The sequence below is a fragment of the Fusarium fujikuroi genome, chromosome FFUJ_chr02 (genome assembly GCF_900079805.1).
Source record: "Fusarium fujikuroi IMI 58289 draft genome, chromosome FFUJ_chr02".
In the NCBI taxonomy this organism is placed as follows: domain Eukaryota; kingdom Fungi; phylum Ascomycota; class Sordariomycetes; order Hypocreales; family Nectriaceae; genus Fusarium; species Fusarium fujikuroi.
Window position 1 is genome coordinate 417,286 of NC_036623.1, and position 26,986 is coordinate 444,271.

Consider the following 26,986-nt stretch of genomic DNA (forward strand, 5'->3'; position numbering starts at 1 on the left):
CAGGAATTCATCCAGCCAAGCAACAGATATTATATCACGTAATTAATCACATGCCTATCATAAGCAGATCTCATCCAATACCACAAATAACATATAATACACAGTCGCGCTTAATTGCAGGGACATACAGCCATAACATTAACAAACAGGTAAAGGTAAGGCCACTATACAACAAAGGGAAATCTCGTAATTGGCCCGATTGCCGTTAAGTAAGGCATATAGATATTACTTACCAATAAAAGAGGGATATTATAAGATTAATTAAACAAAGGAATTAATTACACTTTCTAACAGAAGGAAGGGTATATTATCAAAGAACAACATATACATAGCTATCGCATAATATAGCAAACAAATATCATAACGGCCATCTCCAGCCAATGCAGATAAACATTATTCCATCCCACTTTCACTTCTATAAGTAGAACCGGTATTCCCTTAAGGAAGAAGATTAAGCATTTAATATAGCAACTCTTATATATAATATTTCAGTCTGTTTATTATAACTATAAGAGAAAAACAAATAGCAACCAAGTTTTATTTACTTATGTGTTTACTTCCTATTTCGTTTATTGACTTTGTTGTTTGTTTCATGAACACATCTACTCACCCTAGACCTGTATCGGCTAGAAACGTAAATGGTCAAAACTTGAGACAACAGTTAGGCATTGCTGTATAGATTTGTTTATAGAAAGATTATCTAATAGACATAACTTTATCAAAGCCTATCTCTTAGCAGTTCAAGAGGATTTGAAAAGGGTATACAAAAAAGGCGAAGCCTATAATGAAACTGGATTTATCTGTACAGCCTAGGGCCATTGCTCGTCGGACCACACCTCATAGTCCATTGGCTTCGGAAGATGACGAAAAAGGTCATTATTGCCGTACATCGGGTCATCTTTCTTACAATAAAGACGTAAGGGCTTGCATGTGCTCCGCTGCGGAATCTCACTGCCAAGCCTATTACTCGCGAGAAAAGTGTATAGATTCCAGCCGTAGGGTGTCGACTCAGCCTTATCCCCAGGTTCATCGTACCAATCATCCCAAAAGTCCAGCGGTTCATGGCCATACACAAACTCTCCGTTGTGCTCGAAGAGCCAAGTCTCGGTTGCGTGACCAGCTGTACCATTTACTTCCCAGTACCAAACCTGGCCGTTTGCGTCTCGTCCCCAATCCCACCGCGGTGAGTTTTCGATTCTGAGGAGATATTCGTCTTCTTCTCTGTCGTAGAAAGGCTGCATATCGATGTGGAAATCAGAGTCTTGGTCTTCGACGGGGACGTTTGGTCTTTCTGGAAGTTCCATTTCAGCTGCGAACTTCTTAAGCTTTCCTCGTCCATCTCTCCAGAGACCCATTTCTGAATCCCACGTATGTTGTCCTTGGACAGTCCAGGAGTCGTCTTTGGGCATTTCTCGGTTTGAAAAAGGTTCATCAACCTCTTCATCAGTGACGGGGTCGTAGAAAACTTCGTCCGAGTCAACCCATAAACCCGTCTCGATATGGTAGATCCTTCGGGGCCCAAGACTATGGGCGATCCCATGTTCGTCCCTTCGTTCTAAGGTAGCAGAATCCAAAGCTTTGATATCCTTCAAATCATATCCCCTCTTTTGCCAGAGGTTGTCCCGCGTAGCATGGAAGGCTGAAAGCTGGCAGGTAGTTGTGTCGAAGACTAGGGAGTGTGTAGATATCTGCGTCTTTTGACCTATATAAGATGGCAGTGGAATTTTCCGATCGGGGTCTTCCGCTCGGTTGACGTAAGCAAGAACTATCTGTTCATTCATACGCTCATGCCTTTTCACACCGGACAACACGGAGTCGCTGTCGCTGTAGTAGTCATCGTCGCAGTCCTCGCCATAGTCATCGCCGTCGTTGTCGGTGTCGTCTCCTGACGAGATAACGAACGTATCCAAGTACAACGAATCCAAGCGTGAGAGATCGGTAAGAAATGAACGACCGACTGTCGCGGAGGTGAAATACAACCTTTTCAGTGTCTTCGCGTGGCGCCGAATGAAAGCGACAGTCTGGGAGATCCAGGCACCCTTGGGGTTTCCAATACTTTTCACTTCCACGAACTCCACAATAACAAGTTTGGGCAGCGTGGGAATGACTCCAAATGTGGACATGAAGGGATCTTTATCCATGCATATTTTCAAGCTCCCCAAGCTTCTGGCATTCGCAAGGCAAACTGTAAACCCTTCGAAAGCTTGACTGTCGCCATCTTCACTGCAGAGACAGAGATCCAAGTGAACAAGATTCTCGAGAATATTGCACTCCAAAGAAGCCTCCATTCGGAAGAAAGGTGAATGGGCATTAAGGCCCTCAGCTGAGTAGAACAGATGGGTAATCTTGTTTGTTGGCGCTTCAGCATTGGCCGCCTGACTTGCCAAAGATTCGAGTAGCGGAATGAAGTAATCCGTAAAGCCAATGTTCTCTCTTAGATCTGCCGTAAGTCTCTGCACAAGATTCCTGAGGTTGCTGACGGTTATGGAGAGACCCGAGGAAGGGTGCCCAAGGCGCCGCTGGCCATCCATGGGCCTTGAGACCAGGGTATGTAGATTAGGCACGTTGTTGCGGACCGCAGATACAAATTCATCCGGAGAGTTTAATTTTGGAATTGCCTGTCCCTTATCATATACCATATTCGTAGTTAAAGGGTCCGACTGACGTGGAAAACCCGAGTTATACTAGGAGCCACCCAAAAGTTGCGCGAGCCTGCCAAGCCGGTTGAAGAAATGTCTGTTCTCATCACTGTCATTCATTTTTTCCATTTCACTTCTATAAAGTACCGAGGGCTTCCAAAAAGGATATTCGAAGTGCGTAGTGTCAAACGCAAGCTCTTCCCAGACGAGAACTCGAACCAGGGAGGCAAGAGGAGACATTGAAAAGTCAAAGAAGTGCTGAAAATCTTGAAGAAGAGGAGAAATCCGAACTTGATAGAAAAGGATGCGCGAGGGTTCGGTAATTAGATGGCGGCAGGTTAGTCTAAGTGACTTGAGATCTCGCCTTGACAAGCCAGAATCAAGCGAGACGACTTTGGCGAGAAGCTCGCGGGGCAGGGTATCAAGACTCATGATGGCCAGTAGATCGGCGATGCCGCAAGAATGTGTCTGGAGAGGAAAGAAAACTTTTAAGTTGTCCCAAGGGACGAAAAGACTGAGACCAATCTATTATTCTTTCGAAAGACGAGAAGAATGAAGGGTCGTGAACTTTGAAGGCTATTAGGTTTTGCAGGACCAGGTGGGAGTGGAAAGAGGCTTACCATGCCCGGATTTGACAAAACTTACACAATCCTTTGAATTGAAAAATTTATGATTCTGATAGCAATATGGCTACTGCTTACTAAACCCAGTGGGATGTTTAAGTTGGTCACTGAGTATCATATGGGATGGATGGGTGAGTGACTTACAAGAACCTATGTTTCAACACGGATGATCAATTACTGATCACTAAAAGTGCTGTAGAGTCAGTACAACAAACGTCATGTAGACTTTGCCAAAAAGAATCCCCCCGAACCCATAATAGAAAGCCTCAGGCGCATTAAAGATACGCCGCCCAAAGTTGCGGCTCACTCGTTTTCACGTCACTCTCCACTACAGCTTTGCTTCAAAATGCTATGATTGAAATGGGAGGCTGAATGCAGGCGGTACCAGTTGTGTCTGGGACACTGTAGTTGACCGATTCCGAAGGTGAGTCTGCCTCCAACCCAGCCCAGGACCTATCCAAGTCTTCTTGAAAGCGCTTCACTATCCAGAAGCCTGTGAGCTCCCGTCGACTTTGCATGTCGCGACACACAATAACTCTATCCTTGCCGTTCGATAGCAAGAACCCAAGAGCATATACAGGCCAGGTCCCGATGAAACACTCGGACCAGCTATGATCACCAGCACGTCTGGACAGGATTTGAAGTGCTGCACAAGCTTGCCAACTGTCTGTGGGAGATACCCTAGGAAACCCTGTGTTTGGGCCAAAAGTTATGAGGTGTTGCATCAGAATGGAAGCGACCAGGACGTATAAGCAGTGTGCATCTCGGTTCAGTGTGTTGGAACCATCAATTTGTTTCGCAGCCTGTCGGGCAAAATCTTCACAGGCTGTGACCTCGGCCTGAAGCTTTAACAGATCTTCCATGGATGCGGATTCTCTTCCAAGACAAAGGTGGCCGAGAAACGTGGCGAGTCGCATCACGGCCAGGGGCATACCGAGGACGGGGCTATTAAAGGTCAAAAGGTCAAAATCCATATTGTCAGGATGCTCTAGAAGTTTCTCAAAGCGAGCCCAAAACCCCGAGTTTGACGGTTGGAGGGACACGTAGCTAGTCGCGCTAGACCAAAGACCATTGTTTAATAGGAAGACCTGATACAGGACACTCTCGAGTGACAGACGGAGAAAGGCCGACAAGCCAGCGTTTCTAACGTTGAGTACCCGGGAAAGGATAATCTTGAAGGCAGCACTGACGTGTTGAGGTTGATCGTCCCATGAGGAAGAGCCAGATATGAAGTTGAAAGCGTACAAAAGCACAATGGTGATAAGTATATCGTCGTCATTCTCTGGTGAGCTTTGACAGAGCGAGTCTGCGAGCCTGGACAACGAGTCGGTATAGTATTGATGAGAGACCTGATACATGCCCGGAGGCCCCCCCCTGACCGAAACGAAGGACGTAGCACACGCCATGAGAGCAGGCGACAGACTCTTGCGCGACACCATGATAGCGCGTATAGCTACATGCCAGGTCTTGTAGAAGACGGAGCTGCAATGCGGTAGTAAAAGAAGTGGTGTTCCCCCACGGCGAAACTCGCGGAAGAGTGTCCATTCGATGTCACACTGTTCCCGCTTACGAGCCACGACACAGTCGGCCAGCAGAAGCTGCGATGCCACTGCTGACGGCGAGAGCACCGGTTGATGATGACGAGCCTTTACAGCCTCGCGAAGCTTACATGATCGGAAGCGGCGGTCGACAAGGTCTTTGTCCACAGGCCATTGACAATGCCGCGGGACTCGTGAGGAATGACAGGCTCGGCAGACGGGAATTTGCTCGTCGCACTTGATGCGGTGTCGTCGGCATGGAAGACAGCCCGTCTTGGCACGCAACTTGGGCTTTTGAAGACTTGTGACCATGATGGATTATGAGCCTGGGCCAATTGGCTGAAGTGAGGCGTTTTACGACGCTGTGGTGGATTGTCGTGAGATATATGCCAGGGATGTATGAAGTCGTGTGTGTGATTGTAAGAGAGAGACAGTCAATGGTTTGTCCTTCCTGCACACGATGGAATTGGTTATCTCTATCACTTGATCACCCATTTAAAGGTTTGACAAGGTCCAGGCCCAAGGGCCAAGTGCCCCAGCTCAAGATAAGCTATCATGGTGCATACCGTTCCCCAAGCAAGTTTGCGGGGAAGTACACTAGTGAAGCATGAAGCTTAGAATGATACGCTTCATTCGCTCACGCTAGTTTAGTTCGTGCATTTATCGCAAAAGCATATGATTGGTTCAGTAGGTCGATGTCTAGACAATCTTGGAGATGGTGGTTACGTCTATGTTGAGGATTACAAGCCTCGGTAATGACTTACCCCCCCATCGTTACCTGCACATCACCAACAGGTCGTAAATATGTTTGATTGGGTTATTCACTCCCTGCCTATCAATTCTCCACTCATCGGTATTTCCTGATGGTTGATAGACAGTCTCACAGGGCACGATGTCTTCGGTTCAACTTGTGGAGAGCCCTCCTGGGTTCCGGCTAGGATCGCACACGACTATAAAGAGGGCCTTATTACTCGCATTTTCTCTATCTATGTTCCATCCATCATTAAATTATTCTCCAAAGCTCCAATTATTAACCTGATCAATCGCCATGCAAGTCAACAACCCTGTGCCCGTGCCCAAAGGCACCCCAGAGCATGAGGCCAAGCGTGCATCTGTTCTCAAAGCACTCTCCGATAAAGTACCCGCAGACTTCTGTCTGGGTCCCGAATTCTTCAAAGACACCCCTCTCGATGTCACCAAGGTCCCTTCTACCTGTGGTCTCCTCACGGACGAGGAAGTATCCATTACCGAAGACTATGATGCAACTGGCCTTGCTGAGGCTATCGCCAGACGCAAGTATACTTCTGTGGTTGTTGCGAGAGCCTTTTGCAAGCGTGCTATTATCGCCCACCAGCTTACCTGCTGTCTTACCCAGTGGTTTTATGATGAGGCTATCCAGCAGGCTACAAAGCTGGATGAGTATCTAGCAGAGCATGGCACCACCATAGGCCCGCTCCACGGTGTGCCTGTCAGTATCAAGGACCATATTCCCTTGGCTGGAACGTTCGCTTCGTTGGGTATTCTGGCTACGGCTGAATACGATCAGCGCGACTCTCCCCTTCCGGCGGTTCTTCGCCAGGCCGGCGCCGTCTTCTACTGTAAGACAAACCAACCTCAGGCCCTCATGCATGGCGAAAGTGACTCCCCTTGGGGACGAGCTTTGAACCCACACAACACCACCTTGACATCTGGAGGTTCCAGCGGTGGTGAAGGCGCCTTGATTGCTATAAAGGGCTCCGTCCTCGGTATTGGAACCGACATTGGTGGCAGTATAAGAATCCCTTCTGCGTTCAACGGTATCTATGGATACAAGCCAACGAGTGGCATCCTGTCAACAAGAGACTTGGTACACGGGCCTATGGTAGCTGAGCTCACTGTCTTGGCCAACGCTGGTCCCATGTGTCGATCTGCACGGGATATGGACCTATTCATGCGTATTCAGCTTGCTACCAAGCCGCATATCAGAGATCTGACTTTGGTTCCCACGACTTGGACTGGCTTGTCAACCCAGCTAGGCTTGACCCTTGGCCGCCCGCTCAAAGTTGGCATCATGACACACGATGGCTTCATTCAGCCCCAACCACCACTCAAGCGTGCCCTATCATGGGCCAGTACCATTCTATCAGACTCTCGACTATCAGGGCTTATCGAAGTCAAGCCATTCCTGCCTTATGGCGTGAAGCAAGCGTGGGGCGAAATCAGGCAAGCATACTCCCCTGACGGTGGCATTCCAAGTCGTGATGCTATTCTCGCAACAGGCGAGCCGATCTATCCTCTGACCGAATGGATCTGGAAGACCGCTGCTCCCAAGGGCATGCTGACTGCCGCTGAAATGGCTTACGTACGTAAGGCATGCCTCGACTTCCGACATTCCTTTGCAGAGGACTGGGAGCGTCAGGATGTCGACATTATTCTTTGTCCCACTGGTGTCGGGTCAGCTACGACTCATGACACAAATTTCTATCTTATGTATACAGCTCTGTGGAACTATCTCGACTGCCCTGGCCTGGTGTTCCCTACGGGGCTCAAGGTCGAGGAGGGTGAGGAATACGATGCGGATTATAAGCCGTTAGGTCCTGAGTGCGCTCACGTGAAGGATCTATGGGAGAGTGGAAACTTCAAAAGGGCACCTATTAGCCTTCAGCTTGTGGGGAGGAGGTATCATGATAATCAGCTGTTCGGAGCGTTGAAGCTTCTCCAAGAAGCTCTGGGACTTGAATGAGTCTTGCAAAGAGTAAACGGAACAGGAGTTTTATCTTTCTAGTTGCTTATAGCTGAAAGAATCTGCTCAAGGTTCCGAAGGAAGACCTTAGCCACAACGGAATAAACTAGTATCAAGACTTTCACTCCGTTCGGAATATAATCATCTGTTATCACTGGTAAAGACACTTAGGACCCACCCTTGTTCGATAATCTGTGCTGGAGCTCAAGTTGTTCTGACGTTTTATACCCCAACTCACTCAGCTATCGCATTGATTTTAGGAGTGAACTTTTTGACGGATTCAATCGCTGTTGCTGACCAAAACATGGAGTCGCAATTTAGTGTGAAATTCATGAACGAGAGTCCTGATAACGCTAACAAGTATCGAGACCAAAGCCGTCTCTTCCTTTCAATATAGTAACCATTTAGACAACCTCGCGGGTTTGCACTTGAGTCTGCTGTTCGTCTGCCTTTGAGTCTCCAAAGTGGATCTGCTTCTCGACAGCAGCCACGGTTCTCTCCTTGAGTTCCTCGTCCTCGAAAACTATGATCTGTTAGAATTTCGCAACTAGAGCCATGGGAGGGAGACAACATACGGAATGCAAGTTCCTCGAGGGTTCGGCCACTGGTCTCGGGATAGAGAAGGTAGATGATGCAGAACTCGAAGAAAATCCAACCACAGTAAATAGCCAGGTATCGCCACTTGATGGCATCGAGAGCAATGGAGTTGACATTGGTGGAGAAGAAACCGGCCAGCTTTCCGAAGATCTGCTGAACACCGATACCACGGCTTCGCATCGCGTAGGGCCAAAGTTCAACCAGGTAGGCTGCAAATTGTTAGATTGGACTTTGAAATGGTGGCTGATGACTTACTGTATGTGAGAGCGTTGTTTCCGATGGCGTAGGTTGGCGAGTAAGCAAAGTACCAAAACAGTGCGGCAATACCAGGAGCATTATTCTTCTGGCCCTCGGGGATAGCTTGAATTCTCTCAAGAGATACGGTCATGCCGATGAAGGCACATAGCATGAGAGTAGCGGAAAGCATGTACATGTGTCGACGCTTGAAGCGAGTGACGATCAAAGCAATGATAGTAGCATTGAGAAAACTCCAGCAAGCATAGGCGAGGTTGATTCGAGTCTTTGTGTAGTCGTCGGTGAAACCCATCATGCCGAAAAGAACACCGGAATAGTAGCTGAGAAGAGTGTTGCCGGAAAGCTGGGTGAAGAGGCCGATAAAGATGGTGACAACGAATCGACGACGCATACCGGCGGTGCGGATAACCTCGAACCAGGACTGCTTGGAGGCTTCCATCTCGGCCTTGATGGTCTCTCGGATCTGAACGATTTCGGCCTGAACGAGCTGGGAGGTGGCATCGCCTTCGGCGTGGTACTTGATGAGGATCTGGGCGGCTTCCTCTTCGCGGTCTTTGGAGACGAGGAAACGAGGAGACTCGGGAAGGAGAAAGACGGTGGAGATCTGGATAAGCGAGGGGACGATCTGCAGAAGAGAGGGCAGACGCCATGACCAGTTGGTCGTGATGGGAGTAGTGCCCAGAGCGATAGCAGAGGCGAGAATCTGACCGATGTAGTAGGATGAGTTGAACAGAGATGTGAGGACAGCCCGCTCCTTGGGATATCCCAGTTCACCAATGAGGGCAGCACCAGAGATAATACAGAAGAGAATTCCAGCTCCGAGAATCATACGGGCAACGATGTACATGCCAACTGAGAACTCGTCAGTGAATCGAATATTGGATGGAACAGAGGTTTCATACCGTGCTGGGCGAATCCCTGGATGATAGCACCGCCAACCATGATGAGAGAACCAAGCATAATCGACCATCTTCGACCGAATCGCTGAGCAAACCAAGGCGCAAATGGGACCGCAAAGATAGAGCCGAGCTGGTAGGAAGAGTTGACAAAGCCGAGCAGACCGGGCTCGATGGCCCACTTGCCTTCTGCATTCTTTCGTCCGTCACCGAGATCTATAAAAACCCGTCAGCTCAAGCAATTCTCCCTAGATTTTGTAGATATTCGTACAGTGGTGGAAGTTCTGAGAGTACTGGAGCGTGTTGATGAGTTGCGAGTCGAAACCAGAAGTCATCTCAACACCCATACAGCAGAAGAACAACCAGACGTACATGATACGCAGATTGGGCTTCTTGTACCATGGCGTCTTATCCTCCTCGACGAGGCGAGTGACGATGGGGTCCGCGGCGCTACCAACGTTGACCATGTTGGCGGATTGGCTCTTCTAACCTTGTCGAGTGGTTTTGTACAATGGGCCCGTCTCCAGAGTAGTAGAAGAAACCAAGCTTGAGAGATGGGAAACGAAAAAGAGAATTTCAATGGGGCATTGCAGATCATATTATACATGAGCTTCTCCCCCGCGTGTGCGCGTAGATAAGATAGAGAGACAGAGCAGCTATGAACCTAGAGGTAGCTTAACCGAATTCTCCGTATATAGGCTAATTATGGAGTTTGTCTGGGGAAGCGTGGAGTCTCCGCAAAATACTTGGTTCGACCGCTGTCCATGTTGCATCACGACGTGACATTCCCGTCAGCGGCCGACCACACAGGGACCGACGATTCGCTCGCATGCATCCCAACCCCGGCCTAGCTCAGGTTGACAGTCCCCCCAGAATTATGTCTCCTCTCTATTGTATCCAAACGGATTCTCGAGCCGAGGTGCTGCTCTCGGTCCAACTTTGCGGTTAAACGGACCGGCTGATGGTGGGCTAGCTTATGCTTAAAGCGCTGATCGTTTTCTATCTTTGTACTAGACATATGCCAGATCTAAAACACATGACTGCCTACCGCAAATTTTGCGGGGTCAGGCATACGAGCTTGAACGAGCTGCCTAGCATTTTTGGGGTAGACCATGGGGTTTGGGTGGGGGGCGGTTCTGCAATTTCCCGTCCATTTGAGTGAAGAGATGCTGAGTTATGGAGACAAGGGTGTAGGCCGACTGGCTGAGACTCGAATCATGTCTTTCATGACTAAGTTTAATACTGGGCTGATATAAACACGGTAAACGGCCTCGGCAAGTGAATATAGCCAGCCATTCAGCGTCGTCTATATGTCAGCTCCGTTTCACCTCATCTCACCCACAATCCTCTTCCCCAGACCTCATGGAATAATTCTCGAAGACAAGAACAAGCATAAGCGTCTAGCAAGAGATGTTAGTTTCATTTCCCCTCTAACATTTTGGAGAAGAGGGTTGCACCGGGATTGTCAATGGCTTCTCCCCCCTGTCTTTCAGCTCATCAACCGTTCACCTGGAACCGGCTTTTCAGGCTAAACACCCGGAGGATGGAGGAACCATTAGGTATTTAAAGCTTGGCAGCCGCTGCAAAAACAAGAAGCATAACCCCTGGGAGGGTTGACAGTGAGCCCTCCCAAATCCGTGGGGGAACCTCGTGTGCGCACGCGGGTATACAGTAGTGTCGCTCTGCCATTTCCGGATGAATCCTTCCAAGCAATCTTTGATTTGAATATGCTTACTTTTAGTATCTTTGAGGTTGATTGACAAAGATTCCAATGGCAGCGGGCCGAAAGGGTGATGGTGAACCGCCGGATGAGTCGTCCGAACCAATGGGTGATGAGATAATGTAATAGGGCTGTCATTGCGAGGTCATCACTGAGCTTGCAAAAATCCCTTCTTCCGTGTGTGATACATCGATAATGGCAAAAAGAGACAGATTGCATACCAGTTGGGGATAAAGCTGTCGGGTGATGAGCTTGGCAAATGTCGATGAGACAATTAGGAAGAGGCCGAGATTGGGGAACCAGTGATTGACTGGGTAATAAAGGGATCTGCAATTGTTTGCGAATTCGTTGGCTTGTAGGGTAACATTTGAAGATCATGCTCTGGTTGAGGCTGATGTTCTGGAGAGTATGATCCAAGTTGCTGAGCAGGGGCTGAGACGCGGAGTATATAAGCGCTAAAAGTTTTCCGGCAGGTATACTTAGGGCGTGTGGTCTAGGGGTATGATGTTCGCTTCGCATCTTCGTGCATTTGCGAAAGGTCGAGGGTTCAATTCCCTCCTCGTCCAACCTTTTGATTTTTACTTATTTAAGTTTATATAAACTCTATCTCTCTATATATAGCTTTATACTTCTGCTAACATTACCTATACTGTCCTTTTTTATATATATAGGCTAAAAATATATATATTTTAAAAGCTTAATATATTATTCTTTATAGGCCTTATTATAAATATATTATAAATAATCCTTAAAAACTAGTCTTAAAAATATTTTAATATCTATAATTATTAATTAATATTTTTTAAGTTGAATAATATTTAATATTAAAACTTTAATATTAAGATAATACTATTCTTTTTAATAAATATATTTTAATCCTTCTTAACTGTAATACTTAATAAACTTTAAATAGTAGAAAGCATATACTGCCTATAATAGGTTTAAAGGTTTATACTCCAGTCTCTGTTTACCTTAATATCTATATACTGGTTAAGATATCTTAAAACCCTATTACAATCAGCTCGATATATCCTACCTGGGTGCAGCATTTCCTTCTTAATAAACCTTAAGAACTTTCCAAGAAAGGCCGGCCCGTTCCTGTAATGTATTTCATTTACAAGCTTTGTAATCCACTTTAAGTTTTAGCCTAGGGACATGAAAGTCGAATGTAGTGTAAGGTACATACCTGTGATACGCTGGGCTTGAGCCTTGGTATCTGCTTGAACTGTCTGGAGCTGGCAGAGGAATTTGCTTGATCCAATCTTACTTTCTCCTTTCTTCCAACCCGGGTTTGCTTGACGTATCCAATCTTCGGATGGTCTCGTAGTAGTCGATGAAAAGTTTTCGTCCTATTTATCTCGATATGTCTCTGAAAAAAAGTTGTCCTCAATGTCGTTTTCGTCATTCTGGACGTAGCTCCAGTCTCCTGAAAACAAGGCATCTTGCTTTCTTGCTTTGCGGAATTCTTCACATGCTTTATGTTCGAGAAGCATCCAAGTGAAGAGCTCAGAGAAAACGCAGCCAAGTGCCCATATGTCCACTTTCCTAGAGATGATATGGCCAATATCATGTTCGGGTGAGCGGTATTCTTGCGAGCAACTATACGCAGTAAATCGGCTTCTTCTTGTTCGAGATGATTGACTGTGAAATCTGGTGAGACCAAAGTCTGCAATTTTGGGAACCCCCAGTGGATGGCTGGCTGTTTCTTGAGAGAAGTATAGAATGTTGGTCGGTTTGATATCAAGGTGTATCCCGAAGTTCTTAACTTGGCTTTTGGAGACTTCCTCCTCAGCAGACCCAGTAACGATATTGGCTTGGTGAATTTCCCCAAGAGCTTCAACCAAGCCACGGCATTGGGATGTGAATTATTGAACAAAGTCTCTTGGTGACAATTGCAGAGAAATGAAGAGATCCTTTGACGATTGGTTCATCAAGTCATCCATGCTACCTCCCTCTGCCCAGGGGAACAAAAGCGTAAACTGATCTTTTCCCGATATCTCGAAAGCAGAGAGGAGCTCCACCAGATTTGGTCTGGGACAGACCTTGCGAAAAGCGACTAACTCCTGCCGGAAAATACCTCGAGCTTTTTCCTTTGCTGGCAGTATAGTCTTTAATGCAAAACTTTTATATCCCGTCTCCTAGATGTCAGTTTGTCGCGTACATTCGGTCGGTGATCAACTTACAAAAGAATGGTGGTCTTTGTGAATCTTGACCTTCTGAACAAACCCATACCCTCCAGTGACGATGTTGTGCCCAGCAGATTCCCACGGCATAATTGCATCCGAATCAAACACCAGATCCCCATAGGTCTGACAGACGCCCCTCCCAAAGAAGGGGATATTCACGCACCACTGTTTGAGGTTGAAGTCACGTATGGCCTTGATATCTCGGAGGCTTCTGGTAAGCAGGACGGTCCGCTGATCTTCTGGCCAGCGAGATCGCAATCCCGACTCTTCAATATTCTTTGCGAGTGGCAAGTCTTGGTCAGTAAACGTCGCATATCGGAAGGTTTCGATTAACTCAATGCGGTTTATGAGTGCTAAAATAGCAAATATCTTTTTGGCAGGCTTTCTTGGGTCGCAAATATATGATGTAACATGCTTAGCCTCTTCCTCGTCGAAGTACCTAGAAAGCTCAGTAAAAACAGCTACTTTGGCACAAATTGACTCAAGGCAACCGGCTGGGAGAAACTGCTCTTGCTGACGGATTCCATTTGGCAGCAACGCATATTCGAGGCGGTCCCTCAGCGTAGCACCTATAAATTCATCAGCTGCCGAGTCCTGTGTCATCGCTGCCGCTTCGTTCAAGAAACTGCGTGGGTGCGTGGTTTGTTCGGTAGGGGATCCGACCTGTGATCTTATATCGAGACTTTTGGTTTTACAGCAGTGAGGGGCTGGTCATAAGAACCGCACGGATCGTTCTATCGCTTAGGAACCATACAATAGCACCTTTGTTTGTCGTGTAACTAGAGGATCACGGATATGTAGGACGCGAACAGCGTGCAACCTCATTCAAAAACAAAAAGGGCTCACCGGAAGACTTCCACCACCTAAGCATATGAATTTTCTAGGTGGCACACCGCATAACCAAGCTATTGCATTTGGTCGCCCAATCATTTGTGTCACCTACTCGTAAGGACCTTACTCACATAATCAAAGACCAGTGGCTTCGTGAGACGAGGGCTGTGACACGAAGACCGCGAGCGACACCGTTAGTTAGGGATAGCGAGGTTCGTGAATATGCTTCCGAAATTTCTGCGTATCACGCCAAAGTTCCTGATGAGCTATGGTGTCACCTCTCTCAGTAGAATGAGCTGCCACCATTCCGTTTCAGTGTAGCCTTATAAGCCGCTCTCGGACAAGTTTCGGAACCACCAACGTTGCCCAGAAGTATTGCCACGCAGTAGGAAACCAGGAGCTGGTCTACTGAAACCCCTATGCAAATATGTCATGGATCACAAGAAGGTCGGAGCTCCATACACATGACTGGGGCTTGCTCGAGTTTTCGCCACGACGCAGCGAAGCATTCAGAATTTACAGACCATTTGAGATCTCTCATTCGAACAACTTTTGTTCTCTCACCTCTAACAACGGGCCCAATCGGCAAGCAAATCGGCGGTTCCTTGCGAGTGAGGGTGGCATCCTCCAATGGTTAGATGTGAGCAATCTTTTCTCTATTGGATGATTATTACTAAAACCCTATCAGAGTATTGACCCCGAGGGTCAAAATCAGGAAGCCTCTTGCATAAATTTGATCATGGCCTCAAAAACCGACTCACTTGATGAGATCCCATTCACGCAGACGGGATTCGAGACGATAATGAACAAGCTCATGGTTCATGGGTCTATTGTGAGAGCTATCAATCGCAATACAAGCTGTGCTTTCGTTACTATTCCGTTTACATGGAACCTTGCGAATGCGGCCATTCCATCTATTAGTGAGTCTTTTTGCCAGACCTCAGAAATGTGATTCTCACGTTGCTCTAGTATACAATTGCCGAACTTCCGCTTCTTGGGATGGGGATATGGCCCTCTCTGTGACATTCCTCCCCAGAACCTTAACAACTAACGCCGTTTGGTATGGATGTGACTTGTCGAAGCGCAAGTTTCACGGAGATCTAATCACAGATTCCGAGCTTATTTGCGGTCAGTTGGAAAACTTTGACGGAGACGTACTGCACCCGATGATTCTTCCAGTGGTATTCGCAGGATTTGAGAGGGAGAGGCACATTGGTACAGTGAGGAAGTGCCTGACACAGTTTGTTCAGCGAATCCATGACCTAGCCTCCCCGGGCCTCCCAGCATTACACAATGACGAAAGCTCTTCGAACAACAAGAAGATCAAGTCCGGATATGGCTTGCCATTGGCCAAGGAAGGATGCTTAACGTCGTACTTTCGACTGGTATCAAGACTCTTTCACTCAAAGGCTGCCAAGACTGTTCCCCCGCCAAAGACAAACTCGCATCAGACAGAAGAAGAGCAAGAGCCTGCTGTCCTGTTGTGGCAAAACATTAGTTTTCTGAGGATTGGGCTCCAGAACTGGCAGACTCAGCTCCGCAAGATGATCCATCAAATTCATCAACTGAACGATGCTGATTACGGCGTTGAACCTGCAGACGGAGACCTCAAGAACCAGAACAGATCACGTTGTCTTCAGGAGGTGGGCGATAGACTGGAGACAAGGATTCAAGACCTCGTTGAAGAATATGACGAGTACATTAGACAATGTACACACATTATGGATGGCCTGACTTTGGCAACACAACTGGTATGTACTAAACCAGTATCCGCTGAGCTTTTGCTGTGCTGTACATCGCCACGCACAATATTTCAACCTCTGGAGCTAAACTGAGATAGGAACTGAACAACATTGGCCGTAAAGACGCAAGAACCAACCAGAAAATCTCTCGCGTGAGTCTTGAGGTTGCGCAAATGACTCGCCTTGATGGTAATCTGATGAAGTCTATTGCAATGCTGGGCATGGTCTTCCTTCCTGCAACCTTTGTCTCTGTAAGTTCGCGGGCACATTGTCCTTCAAATTCTAACAGCCGCAGACGTTCTTCTCCATGGGCTTTTTCCAGTGGACTAGTGAAGATGGGGAACAAAACGAGTTATTGTCGCCATATTTCTGGATTTATGTCGTTGTTGCTATTGGCTTAACTGTCTTTACTATGTCTATATTTTACATCTGCACCTTGAGAGCAACCTTATCCATAGTCGGTGATGATCAAGATCTCGCTTGATTTATCACGGGGAGGAGTTGAGAATAGTGAGATTACCTTTGAGACAGTAATAAGAGATTATATTTTATGTACCACGATGTCAGTTCTTAGCCGCATAATAATTAACATAAAGAATTCTCAATATTTCTTTAAATTTTATACTACTGCAAAGTTTCTCGATCAGTTGCGAGCAAAACACCAAAGCATCGTTGTTCTTCCATGACATCTATGTTGACCTGATTAACCTGATTAATTCGTAAGAAAGAGAAAAAGTGTATGACCTTCATGACGATCGCCAGTTGTGTCGTCTAAGAATAATTCAGCCACATGCCCAGCGTTTAGTATTTCCTACTCTAGCCAACGTATACAGAGAGAAGGCATCCGTCAGTACGCATTTACATAATTTTATGAGAGTATTCAGAGCGCAAGGTAGCGTTGAGACACTATTCACAGAAGACACTGGGAGAGAGTTCACAAAGGTGTTTGACAAGTATTCACAGGGAGTTGACATATGTTGAGCGGGAATTGAGAAGCATTCACATAGGGAATATACAGGTGTTCACAAGGAATGGACATGGATCCAGAGGGAATTGGCAAATATTCACAAGGAATTGGCATTGATTCAGAGGGAATCGATATGGATTCAAGATAAATTGAAAAGTATTCAGAGCGCGAAGTAGTGTTCAGACAACATTCACGGAGAGTATTCACGAGCATTCACGATCATTCAAAGAGCATAAAAGCTTCCACGCGAGTAACAATTAACTTGGAGCACCAAGCCAGCAATCTCTCACTACAATACCACAGTCCACAAGAAATCGAGAGTTTCATCACTGCACTCCTTGTTAAACAAACACCAAGTCTTTTCAAATCACCACCCAGTACCCACTACGATATCATTGTGCAAAACGAAGCTTCTTTCCATTATGATCCAGCAATTTCTGGCTCTCGAGTACGGAAACACCAAGAGGCTCAAGCAAAAGCTTGACGACTACCTGGGGAATGGCTGCTATGAGATAGTAGAGGTTAGAAATTCAATCCTTAGCCTACCTTACCAAATACTGACCACTACTAGCGGTCTGGCAACCAATGGCAGATCATGATTTTTAGGAAACTGGACAAGGTTGGTTTTCTTGCCAATCTCTGGATCGAATACTAATCACGTTTCTCAGAATGAAGTCGAAGAAATCCAAGAACACGTGAAACAACACTACAAGTCTACGACCTAACGTTGATCTGAAAAGGGAACGAACAAGGCAGTGATTCGCTATCCAAAGTCATGGATTTCAGCGCACGCAGGTCAACTCATCACAGGCCAGCCATGAGGAACTGCTCTAAATCAATGTCAAGTAGTTCTCGTTTAGAGTATAAACTAGCTTTCAGATAGCATAAAGGTTCTACACAATACACAAAGAAACAAAATCCAAAGCGATCCAGCCCCGACCAGTGGGCCAGCTCCGGATTGACGTTAAGAGGTCCATCAGGAAACATTCAAGAATTCCAGCCGCAATTTATGACCTAATAATGTATGAAGACTTGGAAGCCACTGGGCTTGAAAGCGATAGGCTGGAGGACAAACTCGAATATGCATTGCTTCCAAATGGAATCAATCAACATGAGCGGTTTCTTCAAATCGGCTCCGTTCACTCCATTCGCACCCAAACAACCACCCGCCTATTCCAACAAGGTCAACCAGACCCAGACACCAAGGCTGAGGCCCATTGTATCACATGTATTTGAATCATGCGTTATCAAACTTAATTTGCGTCTCATCTAACTACCTCAAGTGGGTTGCAAAACTTGGCCACGAAATATGTCGCAGGAACGGACCAGCCTTCCTTATAGGTCTTCTAGAACTCATCGGAGATGAGATGCTAAACCCAGAAAGGGAGAATAGAGCTAATTGTGAGAGAGTCCTGGACTATTTTGGTAAGTTTGTGGATAAAAAGGTATCTAGAAATTGGGCAATTGACTCATAAAATGAATTATTTTATCACAAGTATTAAAACATCTTCAACTTAAAGTCCACCAGTGATAATACTAGGAATAGAATTATGAGGGTTAGAGGTAAAAGGATATAAATGGACATCATTAATATAGATAAATCACCTATAATCAGCCATAATATCACAGATCTAAGCATCATCGATCCCATTATTTCCATCCACATAAATCTGTCGGTAAGACGCTCGACCTTTCATCCGGTTCCACCAAGCAAGTAGATTTGTATAAGCCTCTAGAAGGGTAGGCCAAACTCCATCCTGCAGGTAGTGCATATACGGGACATAAAAAAGGTCAACCAGTGTTACAGCCTATATATGTCAGCTGCCCTGCTACAAGAGTCAAATTGCAAACATACTAACCTCGCCAGCCATGAAAGGCTGTGTGCTGAGCTTTTGATCAAGAAGTCTTAGAACTCGTTCAAGTCTCACCTTGAGGTCCTTGACGACCTGCTCCTTGGGCTCTTGATTCATGAATTGCCTGCCATGAGCTGTCAGCTTCTGATCGTCGCCTCGGCAGGGCTACTCACGATTTAAAGTAGGCTTCGAAGGCCAGTGGATTAGCAACAGCATCGAAAGAGGTCAATTCGATGGATGTTGCTTCTTCGAACTTTGCCTTTGCAACTTCACCATCGGGTATGAGTTTGTTATCCGGTCGGCCATATCGATCAGCGAGATATCGAGCAATAGCGCGTGACTCAGTCAGAACAAGAACTGGATCATGCGAGTGGTCCTGGAGGCACGGGACAGCTCCGAAAGGGTTAAGTTCGAGGAATTCTGGCTTCTAACACAGTGGCACAAACTATTAGCTCGCTTGTTTTTAGAGAACATATCAGCATTGCGTACCTGCTGCTCACGTTTGATAATGTCCACCTCATGGATATTGGTGATGTCAAGACCCAACTCAAGAATTACCAATTGCAGTCTTTGAGGACAAGGGAACCGGCTGTCAGTATAAAGTGTTAATGGAGACATTTTCGTGGCAATGAGCGAGGTAGTAGTGATGAGACGGGACCAATGAGGTTTTTTTGATGGGATAAGTACCTAGAAGTTTGAGACCTGTTTAGTGTTTAAGTAGATGATTTCAGAAGAAATCCACTTCGAAATAACGCAGTCTGAAAATGGGTCTGTTGAAGGCATCATCGACGCGTAGACTCGTACTCTTCGTAATTGAGGGGTTCTGCCCGCAATTTCAGGCGCCATATACACGTACGCAACCAAAAGTCGTCAAAAGTACCGCACCAAGTGTCTCGAGCACACGTAAACCAATAAAAGCCTGAAGCAATTACGATTTCAATTATTGGATATTGCATACAAAACCTTAGTCGACCTCGGCTATTATCATCGCAAAACAAGATGATGCCGGCGAATGACTCAATCGCTCCCCTGTATAGTCAGCGGGGTACACGACAGGCTCAATGACATGCCCGAAATGGGTAGCTTTAATGGAAATGGTTTGAAGTATGGGGAAGTTCCAGCTGGTGTTTTACATCGAAAGTACGACTACTAAGTTCTCTCGGCTGATTTGAGCTCTCAGCCACAAGTCTCAACTGCGAATAACATATTGGATGCATCACGACAATTAAAGGAGTAATCTACAAGTAATTACAACTGAGCTTGGTATAATACTTTTGAAACTCATTTTCTTAATTAAATTCTCTGGTATGAATGGCATGAACGCAAGTCAAGTAAAGTTCTTTACTCAATGTTCATAGATTCAACTTGTTGCTGCTGAGACATTGGTGCATCACCTCCCTTCGAGGTCCAGCCTTCAGTTTAATCACTGAACATATAGGCATGGCCTACCTCACCTTAAATCATCGGCTGTCTTCTTGCCGTCAACCAACCTTGAAACTCCTACATAATCAAGCCAATGGCCAAGAAAGAACCGAGGAGAGTGCTTGTTGAGAGAGCATCAACAGCATTCTCCTACAGCTTCAACTCCCCGCAAACTTGAAAAATGAGCGAACTTTCCACCAACTCGCAAGAACAGAAGACCCGTCTGTGATAAGCGCCGGATGGGAAAATAAGAAGGACTTCGAATGCAACTTCTTCCAACTTCACCGTCAATATGAAGTTAATGGCGAAGGGACGACATCGGCATCCGAACCAGCCACGCAAACAGACCTTTTATCCTTACACGGCCGGGGACGGCGGGTAAACAGCAACACTTGGATGGTGGACTCTCAAGATATTCGTACAGTGAAAATTCCCATACTGAAGCCAAGCGTATCTCAGGTATCTTTATAGAAAGTTTTACTGGGAAGAATCAACTAACATGTGAGATGAGTGGATCGCAAAGCTTATCTCGCAGGTACAGCACGAGACGATGCCAGGGGTCGTTGTGAAATTTCTGGCTTTTGTTGAAGAGGAAATGATGCAGCCAGAGAGGGTCCAGAGAGCTGACTGTCCACGGGTTCTTGAATTCTTCCATGAGCATATGGATAAAGCAGATATCCGGAGCAAAGAGTCTTCGTCATGAAGCAAGGATGGTTTGGGGCCTAAATAGTGAACCAAGTTTGTTTTTACTGTGGTCCATAGCATACCACCATCCTATGTAGTGACTTGGGGCAGAAATATGTGATCGCATCAACTAAAGAATGTCGTTGTGTATTACTAGTAGAGCATTGAGTCTTCAAGTTGAGAGAAGAAAGTGAAAGCCTACAATAACCATTAGTGCTAGCCACGTCGACACATCCGTATCTAATACATACCGAGGAGTCTAGATCCAACCAGTCAGTCGGCTGCCACTGACTCAATGGATTCATGATAGACTGCAGCCCTGAACTCGTTTCATCCTGATCATCAAACATTGACCCCAACTCTTCTATACTCGTACCCGACTCATGCTCGCTCGAGATGAGTGACTCCTGCTGACATTGAATCGCCTGTGATGGCCTTGTAGCATGCTGTGGCCCTTGTCTTGCTTCTTGCCGTAGTTCCTCAATGATGATGCTGTATCTACGACTAGCGGACTCAGCAGCGATAGTTCGTGCCAGATGGTTCTGACATTTCTCTGCGAGGTCGAACAGCAGTGCATTACCAGGATCAGCGGTTGTATTGCTCCTTTGTTGAATGTCCCATACGTACACCACTGCTAATGCGCAGAAAGTTACATAAGGCATCCACCATAAGGCATGAAATAAGACTGATTTCTCAGAAAACATGCCGTCGACGATTTCTAGTGCGAGCTTGGCTGCGCTTATACATTGCGTCACGCATGCTTGCAACGCAGGACTGCAATCTTCTGAATGGTCAAGAAGGAATGGTCGTGTCGTATGCATTACAGCGTGGCAGTATGCGAGCTTTAGAGCAGTAGCTTGCCGAGAAAAAATCGGTATCAGGCTCGAAGGACGAACTGTACCGAGATGGGGAGGAAGAGCTTGACGCCATTCGTGGAGTTGTTGGATGAAGCCTTGCGCTGCGGCGAGGCGGTCTTCGGGTGGCATCTTTTTGAGCGAGTAAACCTGTCGTGATACATTTTCGATGATTATTGCAATCCTATAGGGTTTAAGTAACACTAGCGTATGTTGTTGGGGTTGCCTTACCTCGCGTGAAAGATTAATGAGTCAACATGGCAGTCCATGGCGGGCTCCAGTGGTGACGGTCCTTGCGGTGTCATGTCCTCATCGTTGACACTGTCAGGGAGCTCTTGGTCGACATCGTTATCATGATAAAACCGAGGTCTGCCGAAAACAACAGCAAGGTATTTATCAATGGTATAAAGAACCCAGAACGTTCTCTTCCGACACTCAGATATGATGTAATCAGTGGGCTGTCGACCTCCATTCCGATATTGCGTCGACTTTCGATGCAGACCAAGCGCCGTGACGATGGGCACAGTATTTCCAAAGACATACCAAGCTTGATTCATCCGAGATGTTTGCAAGAGATAAAGAACCTGTAAAACTCGCGCCTGGGCTGATTCCAGTCGAGGTAGGCCAGTCTCTTGGGCAGTGAGCTCAGATGCTTGGAGAAAGTACTGCTCGCTCTGCTGTGACATTATAGACATGCCACCCGGAAGCGAGGCCTGTTCCGAGATTCTGTGCTGTCGAAAACTCGCAATAGCAAGAATATTGACCACTATCGCGGCTTTTGCATGACCAATGCCTGTGTCTAACGGCTGCCCGTTATGGACATTGTTGATGACCGTATCAAACCATACCTGGCAGTATTGTCTGTTCAGAACACGGTATGTAACAACGCAGTTCTCGAAATAGTAGTTGAACAGCTCAAATGCTTCTGGCTGATTGACAAACATCAAGCTCGAGTCACCCCTTGTAGTAAAGGGCTTGTCACCCGCAGACATAAGAGGCTGTAGGTTCTCCGCACCTGTTAATACTCCAGGTCTCGATTCCGTTTGCTGCGTCTGCTGCGCCAGTCTCTTCCACGCACGATGCACAAAAGTCAGATTCGACGTGGGATCAAAGAATTGACCCTCAATCTCTGCAGTTTCAAGCCCAGAGTCCCCCTGTGACGTGGATCTTGAACTCGTTTGTTCAGGATTGGTATCAGGAGGGGCAGAACTCATAGATCCTCGCTGTGGTCCGACGGTTGGGGGCGTCGGTGGCCTTCCTCTTCGATAAAGCGAGTCATATTGACAGTCCAGCCGTCTTTTCACACAGCCTTCGCAGGGGAGAGTTCCAGAGCATTTGAGCTTCTTGAGTTTACAGTGATCACAAGCTCGGCTAACCTACTTCCTGTAAGAAAAAGCACATAAATCCGTTTTGAGCAAAACAACTCACCTTGGAGGCTTTCCGACGATTCTCGGACTCGCGGGTTGTGTCTGGCGATAGAGGCAGAACACGTTTTGGCCGATTCACTGGATTTGTGGCAGTTGATGCTTCGGACAATGGTGTTGTTGTTACTGGGGTAGTCATTTTGGTGGGTTTCCGAAGTTGAAGGGGGAGGAATCCGAGATGTGGAGGAGGAGAGTGCGGGGAGCCCGGATATTATAGAGCATTGGTGAGCTAGTTGCCCCGGATTTTCTATGACCCCAGGCTCTAACTAACCTGGGGCTACTACAGATGCGGGATGAACTTTGTGGTATGTTCGTCAGGCGATCTGTGTTTTTAGGTGGGATCTGTTGATCGTTGAGGCTTGAAATTCGGGATTGATATATTCTAGTGAAACTTGGGTTGTTCAGCTGGTTCTTGAGCTGTTGGAAATCCGATGCCAATGGCCAATCTTACGACCAACAGTTCTATCACAAACGCTCCATCTTGCTAAACCAATGTTACAACTTTCAGAACCTGTTATGAGATGCCAACAAGAATACTAGGCGATTGACATTCCAATGAAATTTTGTTATTGACTGGCTAGTCTCTTTTAGCAGTTTTGGGTAGAAATCACAAATGAAAAGCTGTTTAACAGATGATATGAGATTCTTTTGTTCTAAATCTACAGTACAAGCTCTATGCTATTCCAATTTCAAATCCAAATTTAAGCAACCTTCTTAAGGGTCGCTGATGAGATAGCAGCATGAATCTCCTCCTCAGCTCCATCAGGAAGAGGCAACAAAGGCGATCGCACAGTAGCATGTGACAAAATACCCCTAGCAACAAGCGCATGCTTCAGCGCAACAGTACCCTCCATATGCGAACCCCGGTGGTAAACAGCCTTGGTAACAGGGAGAAGCAGATCATGAATCTCCCTCGCCTTAGCGTAGTCCTTAGCCTTGCCAGCCTTGATCAGCTCCAGAAGAGGCTCAGGGGCAATACCACCATACCCGACAAGCATACCGTCCACGTCAAAGGCGGTGTGGAGAAGGTACTCGTCGTGGCATGTAAGGACGGGAACGTTGGGACGCTCACGGCGGAAGACAGGGATCTCGGTATCCCAGCGTCGCATGTTGCGAACGCCGTTCTTCATGGCGATGACACCAGGTTGAGCCGCAATGCCGAGAAGAGTCTGGAGGTTGTATGTAGCCTTGGTGTTATCAGGATACTGGAACAGGATCAGAGGCAGCTTCGAGACCTCATAGACGACCTTGTAGCGATCCTGAGGCGCACCAGGCTGGTATCCAAAGCGCAGCCATCCGTGCGAGGGGTACAAGAGACCAGCCTGGGCACCAGCCTCTTTGGCACGCTTGGCCTCTAGGGCGGCGACTTCAGTGCCCTCGCCGGTGATGCCGGCGATGATGGGGATCTTGTTGTCGACGGACTTGACAAAGGCCTTGATGGTGTCGACCTGTTCTTGCTGGGTGAGGAAGGTTCCTTCTCCGGCGTGGCCTAGAACAACGAGACCCTTGACGCCGTCGATGCTGCCGAGCCAAGAACCCAGACGCTGGATGGCGTCGTAGTCGACTTTGCCATCCTTGGTGAAGGGGGTGACGGGAGCGGGGACGAGGCCTTTGAGATCGAAAGACATTGTGATTGGTTGCGAGACTCTGAAGTGTCAAAGTGTGGTTGAGAGGTGTTTATGAATGTTCAAGATTGCTCTTGTTGTTGTTGTTGTGATTGTTGATTGATGTGATGATTTATTTCTCTTCCATTGAAGTTTATCGTCTTCTTATATATCTAAAAAAGAAGTCTCCATCTCGCGCCTCGGCCTCATATTCAGAAGGCGAATTTAACAACTTGACGACAATCCTCCCGACAGAATCCGAGAATCCGAGGTATTTTGATTCACAAGCATCACCACTTTCAGAAGCGTATTTTGGATTTCCGAGCATGCCCGGATTCTTTCTCCGGCCTGACAAACTCAATTTCCACTCATGACCCCATATTCTCCTAGCTCATCCCGGAAAACACTCTCATTCGTCGATGCATCGCTAGTTTTCTACATGGTCTCATCCCCCGCATCCCCGGACTTTGCAACTCCACAATCCAACCCCAGACTCTGGGACCGTGACTAGAATTCTTGAAGTTTCCCTGTTCTCCTTCGCAATGACACTCAGCTGAATCATCCTATTTGGGATATAAAGGTACCTCTTGGACCTTGATCTTCCTCTTTTTCTTCTTCTTTCCATCAGACATCTTCTCATCGTTTTCAAGAAGATATCAGCTCGCAATGGCAACTCAGACTCAAGATATCGAACGCGAGTTTTCGCGTGATGAAAAGTCCGGGATCATGCATAATGAGCACGCCCAGGGTGGGTTGTCTCAAGAAGATGCTGATTTCTTGAATAACTTTCCTGAGGAGAGGAAGAAGGCCATTATTCGAAAAGTCGATGTAAGTTTTTTATCCAATGAATACTTCTCCTTACTTACGCAGATCAGTGGCGATTGATTCCTATGCTTGTTCTCCTGTATCTTATCGCATACTTGGACAAGACCAACATTGGTAGGCTTCATTTAATATTCTTAACAGAGCCAATGGCTGACATCTGTAGGAAATGCCAAGATTGAAGGCATGACTGTTGACTTGCACCTCAAGGGCATCGAGTACAACATCGTCACCGCCATCTTCTTCATCCCCTTTGTCCTCTGCGAAGTCCCTTCCAACATGATCCTCCACAAGTTCAAGAGGCCATCGTGGTACATGGGAGGCATCGTCTTTTGCTGGGGTGTCATCATGACTCTTACTGCCTTGGTCCAGAACTACGCTGGACTTTTGGCCATTCGATTCCTACTTGGTATTTTTGAGTGAGTCCCCTAAATCTCGCTAATCTTTTGTACTTTGATCACATACTGACTTCGATAGGGCCGGTTTCCTCCCCGGTGCAATCCTCATCATCTCAAACTGGTACCTCCCCAACGAGACGCAAACCCGAATCGCAATCCTCTACACATCAGCTGCAACAGGCGGTGCCTTTTCCGGCCTTTTGGCCTTCGCCATCGCCAAGATGGACGGCATGGCAGGTCTGGAAGGCTGGCGATGGATCTTCCTTATCGAAGGACTCTTCACCGTCGTCGTCGCCATAATGTGCGTCTTCCTCCTCTGCGACTCGCCAGCCCTCTCCACACGCTGGCTCGACGCCGATGAGATTCGATATCTTGAACTCCGACAGCTTGCCCGCCGGGCTACAGTCCCAATGGACTATAAGGAGAACGACCACTTTAATCTCCGTCTATTCAAGGATATCCTCATGGATTACAAGATTTGGCTCTTGTTCTTTGCGAACTGGTCGAATGCCGTGCCCAACTATGCTATGAAGTTCACTATGCCTACTATCCTGACAGGTATGGGATATACGTCTTCTGATGCGCAGTTGATGACTATCCCTCCTTATGCTATTGGAGCCATTTCGGCTTATTTGTTTGCCATCTTTGCGGATAAGTACTCATGGCGCGCTCCATTCATCCTGGGACTCAATGCTGTCTTGTTGTTGCTTTTATCATCTTGTTTGTCAAGTCCAGCAACATCGAGGACAACATTGCTGTTTGTTACTTTGCCGTCTGTCTCGCATGCTTCGGGTAAGCTCTCATCCTCCATTCTCATAGTCAATCGCTAACGATTGCCAGCATGTATCCCATTCTCCCTGGTGTCAACGCCTGGAACGTCGCCAACACGCCCGATCCCGCCAAGCGATCCGTCAACATTGGCCTTCTCGTCTGTGTCGGCAACATCGGCGGCCTCATCGGCTCTTACATCTACCTCGCGCGTGAAGCTCCCCGTTACCCGACCGGTTACGGAACTTCTCTGGCTTTTGGTTTGGCTGGTGTTGTTGCAGTTTTGTTGCTAGAGACTCTTCTCAAGAGAGGCAATGCTAAGAAGGCGAAGATGACTGAGGAAGAGATCCGGCAGAGATATACGGATGACGATCTTGTTCGCATGGGAGAGAAGAGCCCATTGTTCAAGTATGCTCTGTAGATATCTCAAAACCAGCACAG

The 26,986-nt window shown here is 46.9% G+C and overlaps 11 protein-coding genes, besides 1 other annotated feature; 4 read left to right on the forward strand and 7 right to left on the reverse strand.

The window, feature by feature from the left end:
* Positions 1 to 809: 809 nt before the first annotated feature.
* FFUJ_05180 (uncharacterized protein) lies at positions 810 to 2,531 on the reverse strand (the record flags this gene model as incomplete). The annotated part of the gene is made up of 1 exon (XM_023571445.1): positions 810 to 2,531. One exon carries the CDS (start codon positions 2,529 to 2,531, stop codon positions 810 to 812), a length of 1,722 nt encoding a protein of 573 aa, XP_023425749.1.
* Positions 2,532 to 3,603: 1,072 nt separating this feature from the next.
* Positions 3,604 to 5,112, reverse strand: FFUJ_05179 (uncharacterized protein; the record flags this gene model as incomplete). XM_023571446.1 has 2 exons in its annotated part: positions 3,604 to 4,576; positions 4,664 to 5,112. 2 exons carry the CDS (start codon positions 5,110 to 5,112, stop codon positions 3,604 to 3,606), a joined length of 1,422 nt encoding a protein of 473 aa, XP_023425750.1.
* Positions 5,113 to 5,848: 736 nt separating this feature from the next.
* FFUJ_05178 (related to general amidase) lies at positions 5,849 to 7,522 on the forward strand (the record flags this gene model as incomplete). The annotated part of the gene is made up of 1 exon (XM_023571447.1): positions 5,849 to 7,522. One exon carries the CDS (start codon positions 5,849 to 5,851, stop codon positions 7,520 to 7,522), a length of 1,674 nt encoding a protein of 557 aa, XP_023425751.1.
* A 404-nt stretch (positions 7,523 to 7,926) lies between these two features.
* Positions 7,927 to 9,737, reverse strand: FFUJ_05177 (related to hexose transporter protein; the record flags this gene model as incomplete). XM_023571448.1 has 5 exons in its annotated part: positions 7,927 to 8,045; positions 8,098 to 8,328; positions 8,375 to 9,226; positions 9,277 to 9,486; positions 9,542 to 9,737. 5 exons carry the CDS (start codon positions 9,735 to 9,737, stop codon positions 7,927 to 7,929), a joined length of 1,608 nt encoding a protein of 535 aa, XP_023425752.1.
* Positions 9,738 to 11,472: 1,735 nt separating this feature from the next.
* Positions 11,473 to 11,556, forward strand: a tRNA (tRNA-Ala).
* Positions 11,557 to 11,872: 316 nt separating this feature from the next.
* On the reverse strand, positions 11,873 to 13,779 carry FFUJ_05176 (uncharacterized protein; the record flags this gene model as incomplete). XM_023571449.1 has 6 exons in its annotated part: positions 11,873 to 11,920; positions 11,962 to 11,969; positions 12,027 to 12,111; positions 12,177 to 12,689; positions 13,033 to 13,128; positions 13,174 to 13,779. 6 exons carry the CDS (start codon positions 13,777 to 13,779, stop codon positions 11,873 to 11,875), a joined length of 1,356 nt encoding a protein of 451 aa, XP_023427222.1.
* A 655-nt stretch (positions 13,780 to 14,434) lies between these two features.
* Positions 14,435 to 16,233, forward strand: FFUJ_05175 (uncharacterized protein; the record flags this gene model as incomplete). XM_023571450.1 has 5 exons in its annotated part: positions 14,435 to 14,647; positions 14,696 to 14,927; positions 14,977 to 15,758; positions 15,848 to 16,000; positions 16,045 to 16,233. 5 exons carry the CDS (start codon positions 14,435 to 14,437, stop codon positions 16,231 to 16,233), a joined length of 1,569 nt encoding a protein of 522 aa, XP_023425753.1.
* A 905-nt stretch (positions 16,234 to 17,138) lies between these two features.
* On the forward strand, positions 17,139 to 17,441 carry FFUJ_05174 (uncharacterized protein; the record flags this gene model as incomplete). XM_023571451.1 has 3 exons in its annotated part: positions 17,139 to 17,237; positions 17,288 to 17,335; positions 17,385 to 17,441. 3 exons carry the CDS (start codon positions 17,139 to 17,141, stop codon positions 17,439 to 17,441), a joined length of 204 nt encoding a protein of 67 aa, XP_023425754.1.
* A 906-nt stretch (positions 17,442 to 18,347) lies between these two features.
* FFUJ_05173 (related to glutathione S-transferase PM239X14) lies at positions 18,348 to 19,187 on the reverse strand (the record flags this gene model as incomplete). XM_023571453.1 has 4 exons in its annotated part: positions 18,348 to 18,524; positions 18,576 to 18,693; positions 18,743 to 18,996; positions 19,059 to 19,187. 4 exons carry the CDS (start codon positions 19,185 to 19,187, stop codon positions 18,348 to 18,350), a joined length of 678 nt encoding a protein of 225 aa, XP_023425755.1.
* A 1,641-nt stretch (positions 19,188 to 20,828) lies between these two features.
* Positions 20,829 to 23,092, reverse strand: FFUJ_05172 (related to C6 transcription factor; the record flags this gene model as incomplete). XM_023571454.1 has 4 exons in its annotated part: positions 20,829 to 20,873; positions 20,927 to 21,713; positions 21,761 to 22,905; positions 22,958 to 23,092. The coding sequence occupies 4 exons, from the start codon at positions 23,090 to 23,092 to the stop codon at positions 20,829 to 20,831; spliced, it is 2,112 nt and encodes a 703-aa protein (XP_023425756.1).
* A 562-nt stretch (positions 23,093 to 23,654) lies between these two features.
* On the reverse strand, positions 23,655 to 24,581 carry FFUJ_14889 (related to dihydrodipicolinate synthase; the record flags this gene model as incomplete). The annotated part of the gene is made up of 1 exon (XM_023571455.1): positions 23,655 to 24,581. The coding sequence occupies one exon, from the start codon at positions 24,579 to 24,581 to the stop codon at positions 23,655 to 23,657; it is 927 nt and encodes a 308-aa protein (XP_023427109.1).
* Positions 24,582 to 25,223: 642 nt separating this feature from the next.
* On the forward strand, positions 25,224 to 26,966 carry FFUJ_05171 (related to putative tartrate transporter; the record flags this gene model as incomplete). XM_023571456.1 has 6 exons in its annotated part: positions 25,224 to 25,385; positions 25,433 to 25,496; positions 25,546 to 25,798; positions 25,857 to 26,432; positions 26,513 to 26,569; positions 26,597 to 26,966. The coding sequence occupies 6 exons, from the start codon at positions 25,224 to 25,226 to the stop codon at positions 26,964 to 26,966; spliced, it is 1,482 nt and encodes a 493-aa protein (XP_023425757.1).
* Between the last annotated feature and the right edge of the window lie 20 nt (positions 26,967 to 26,986).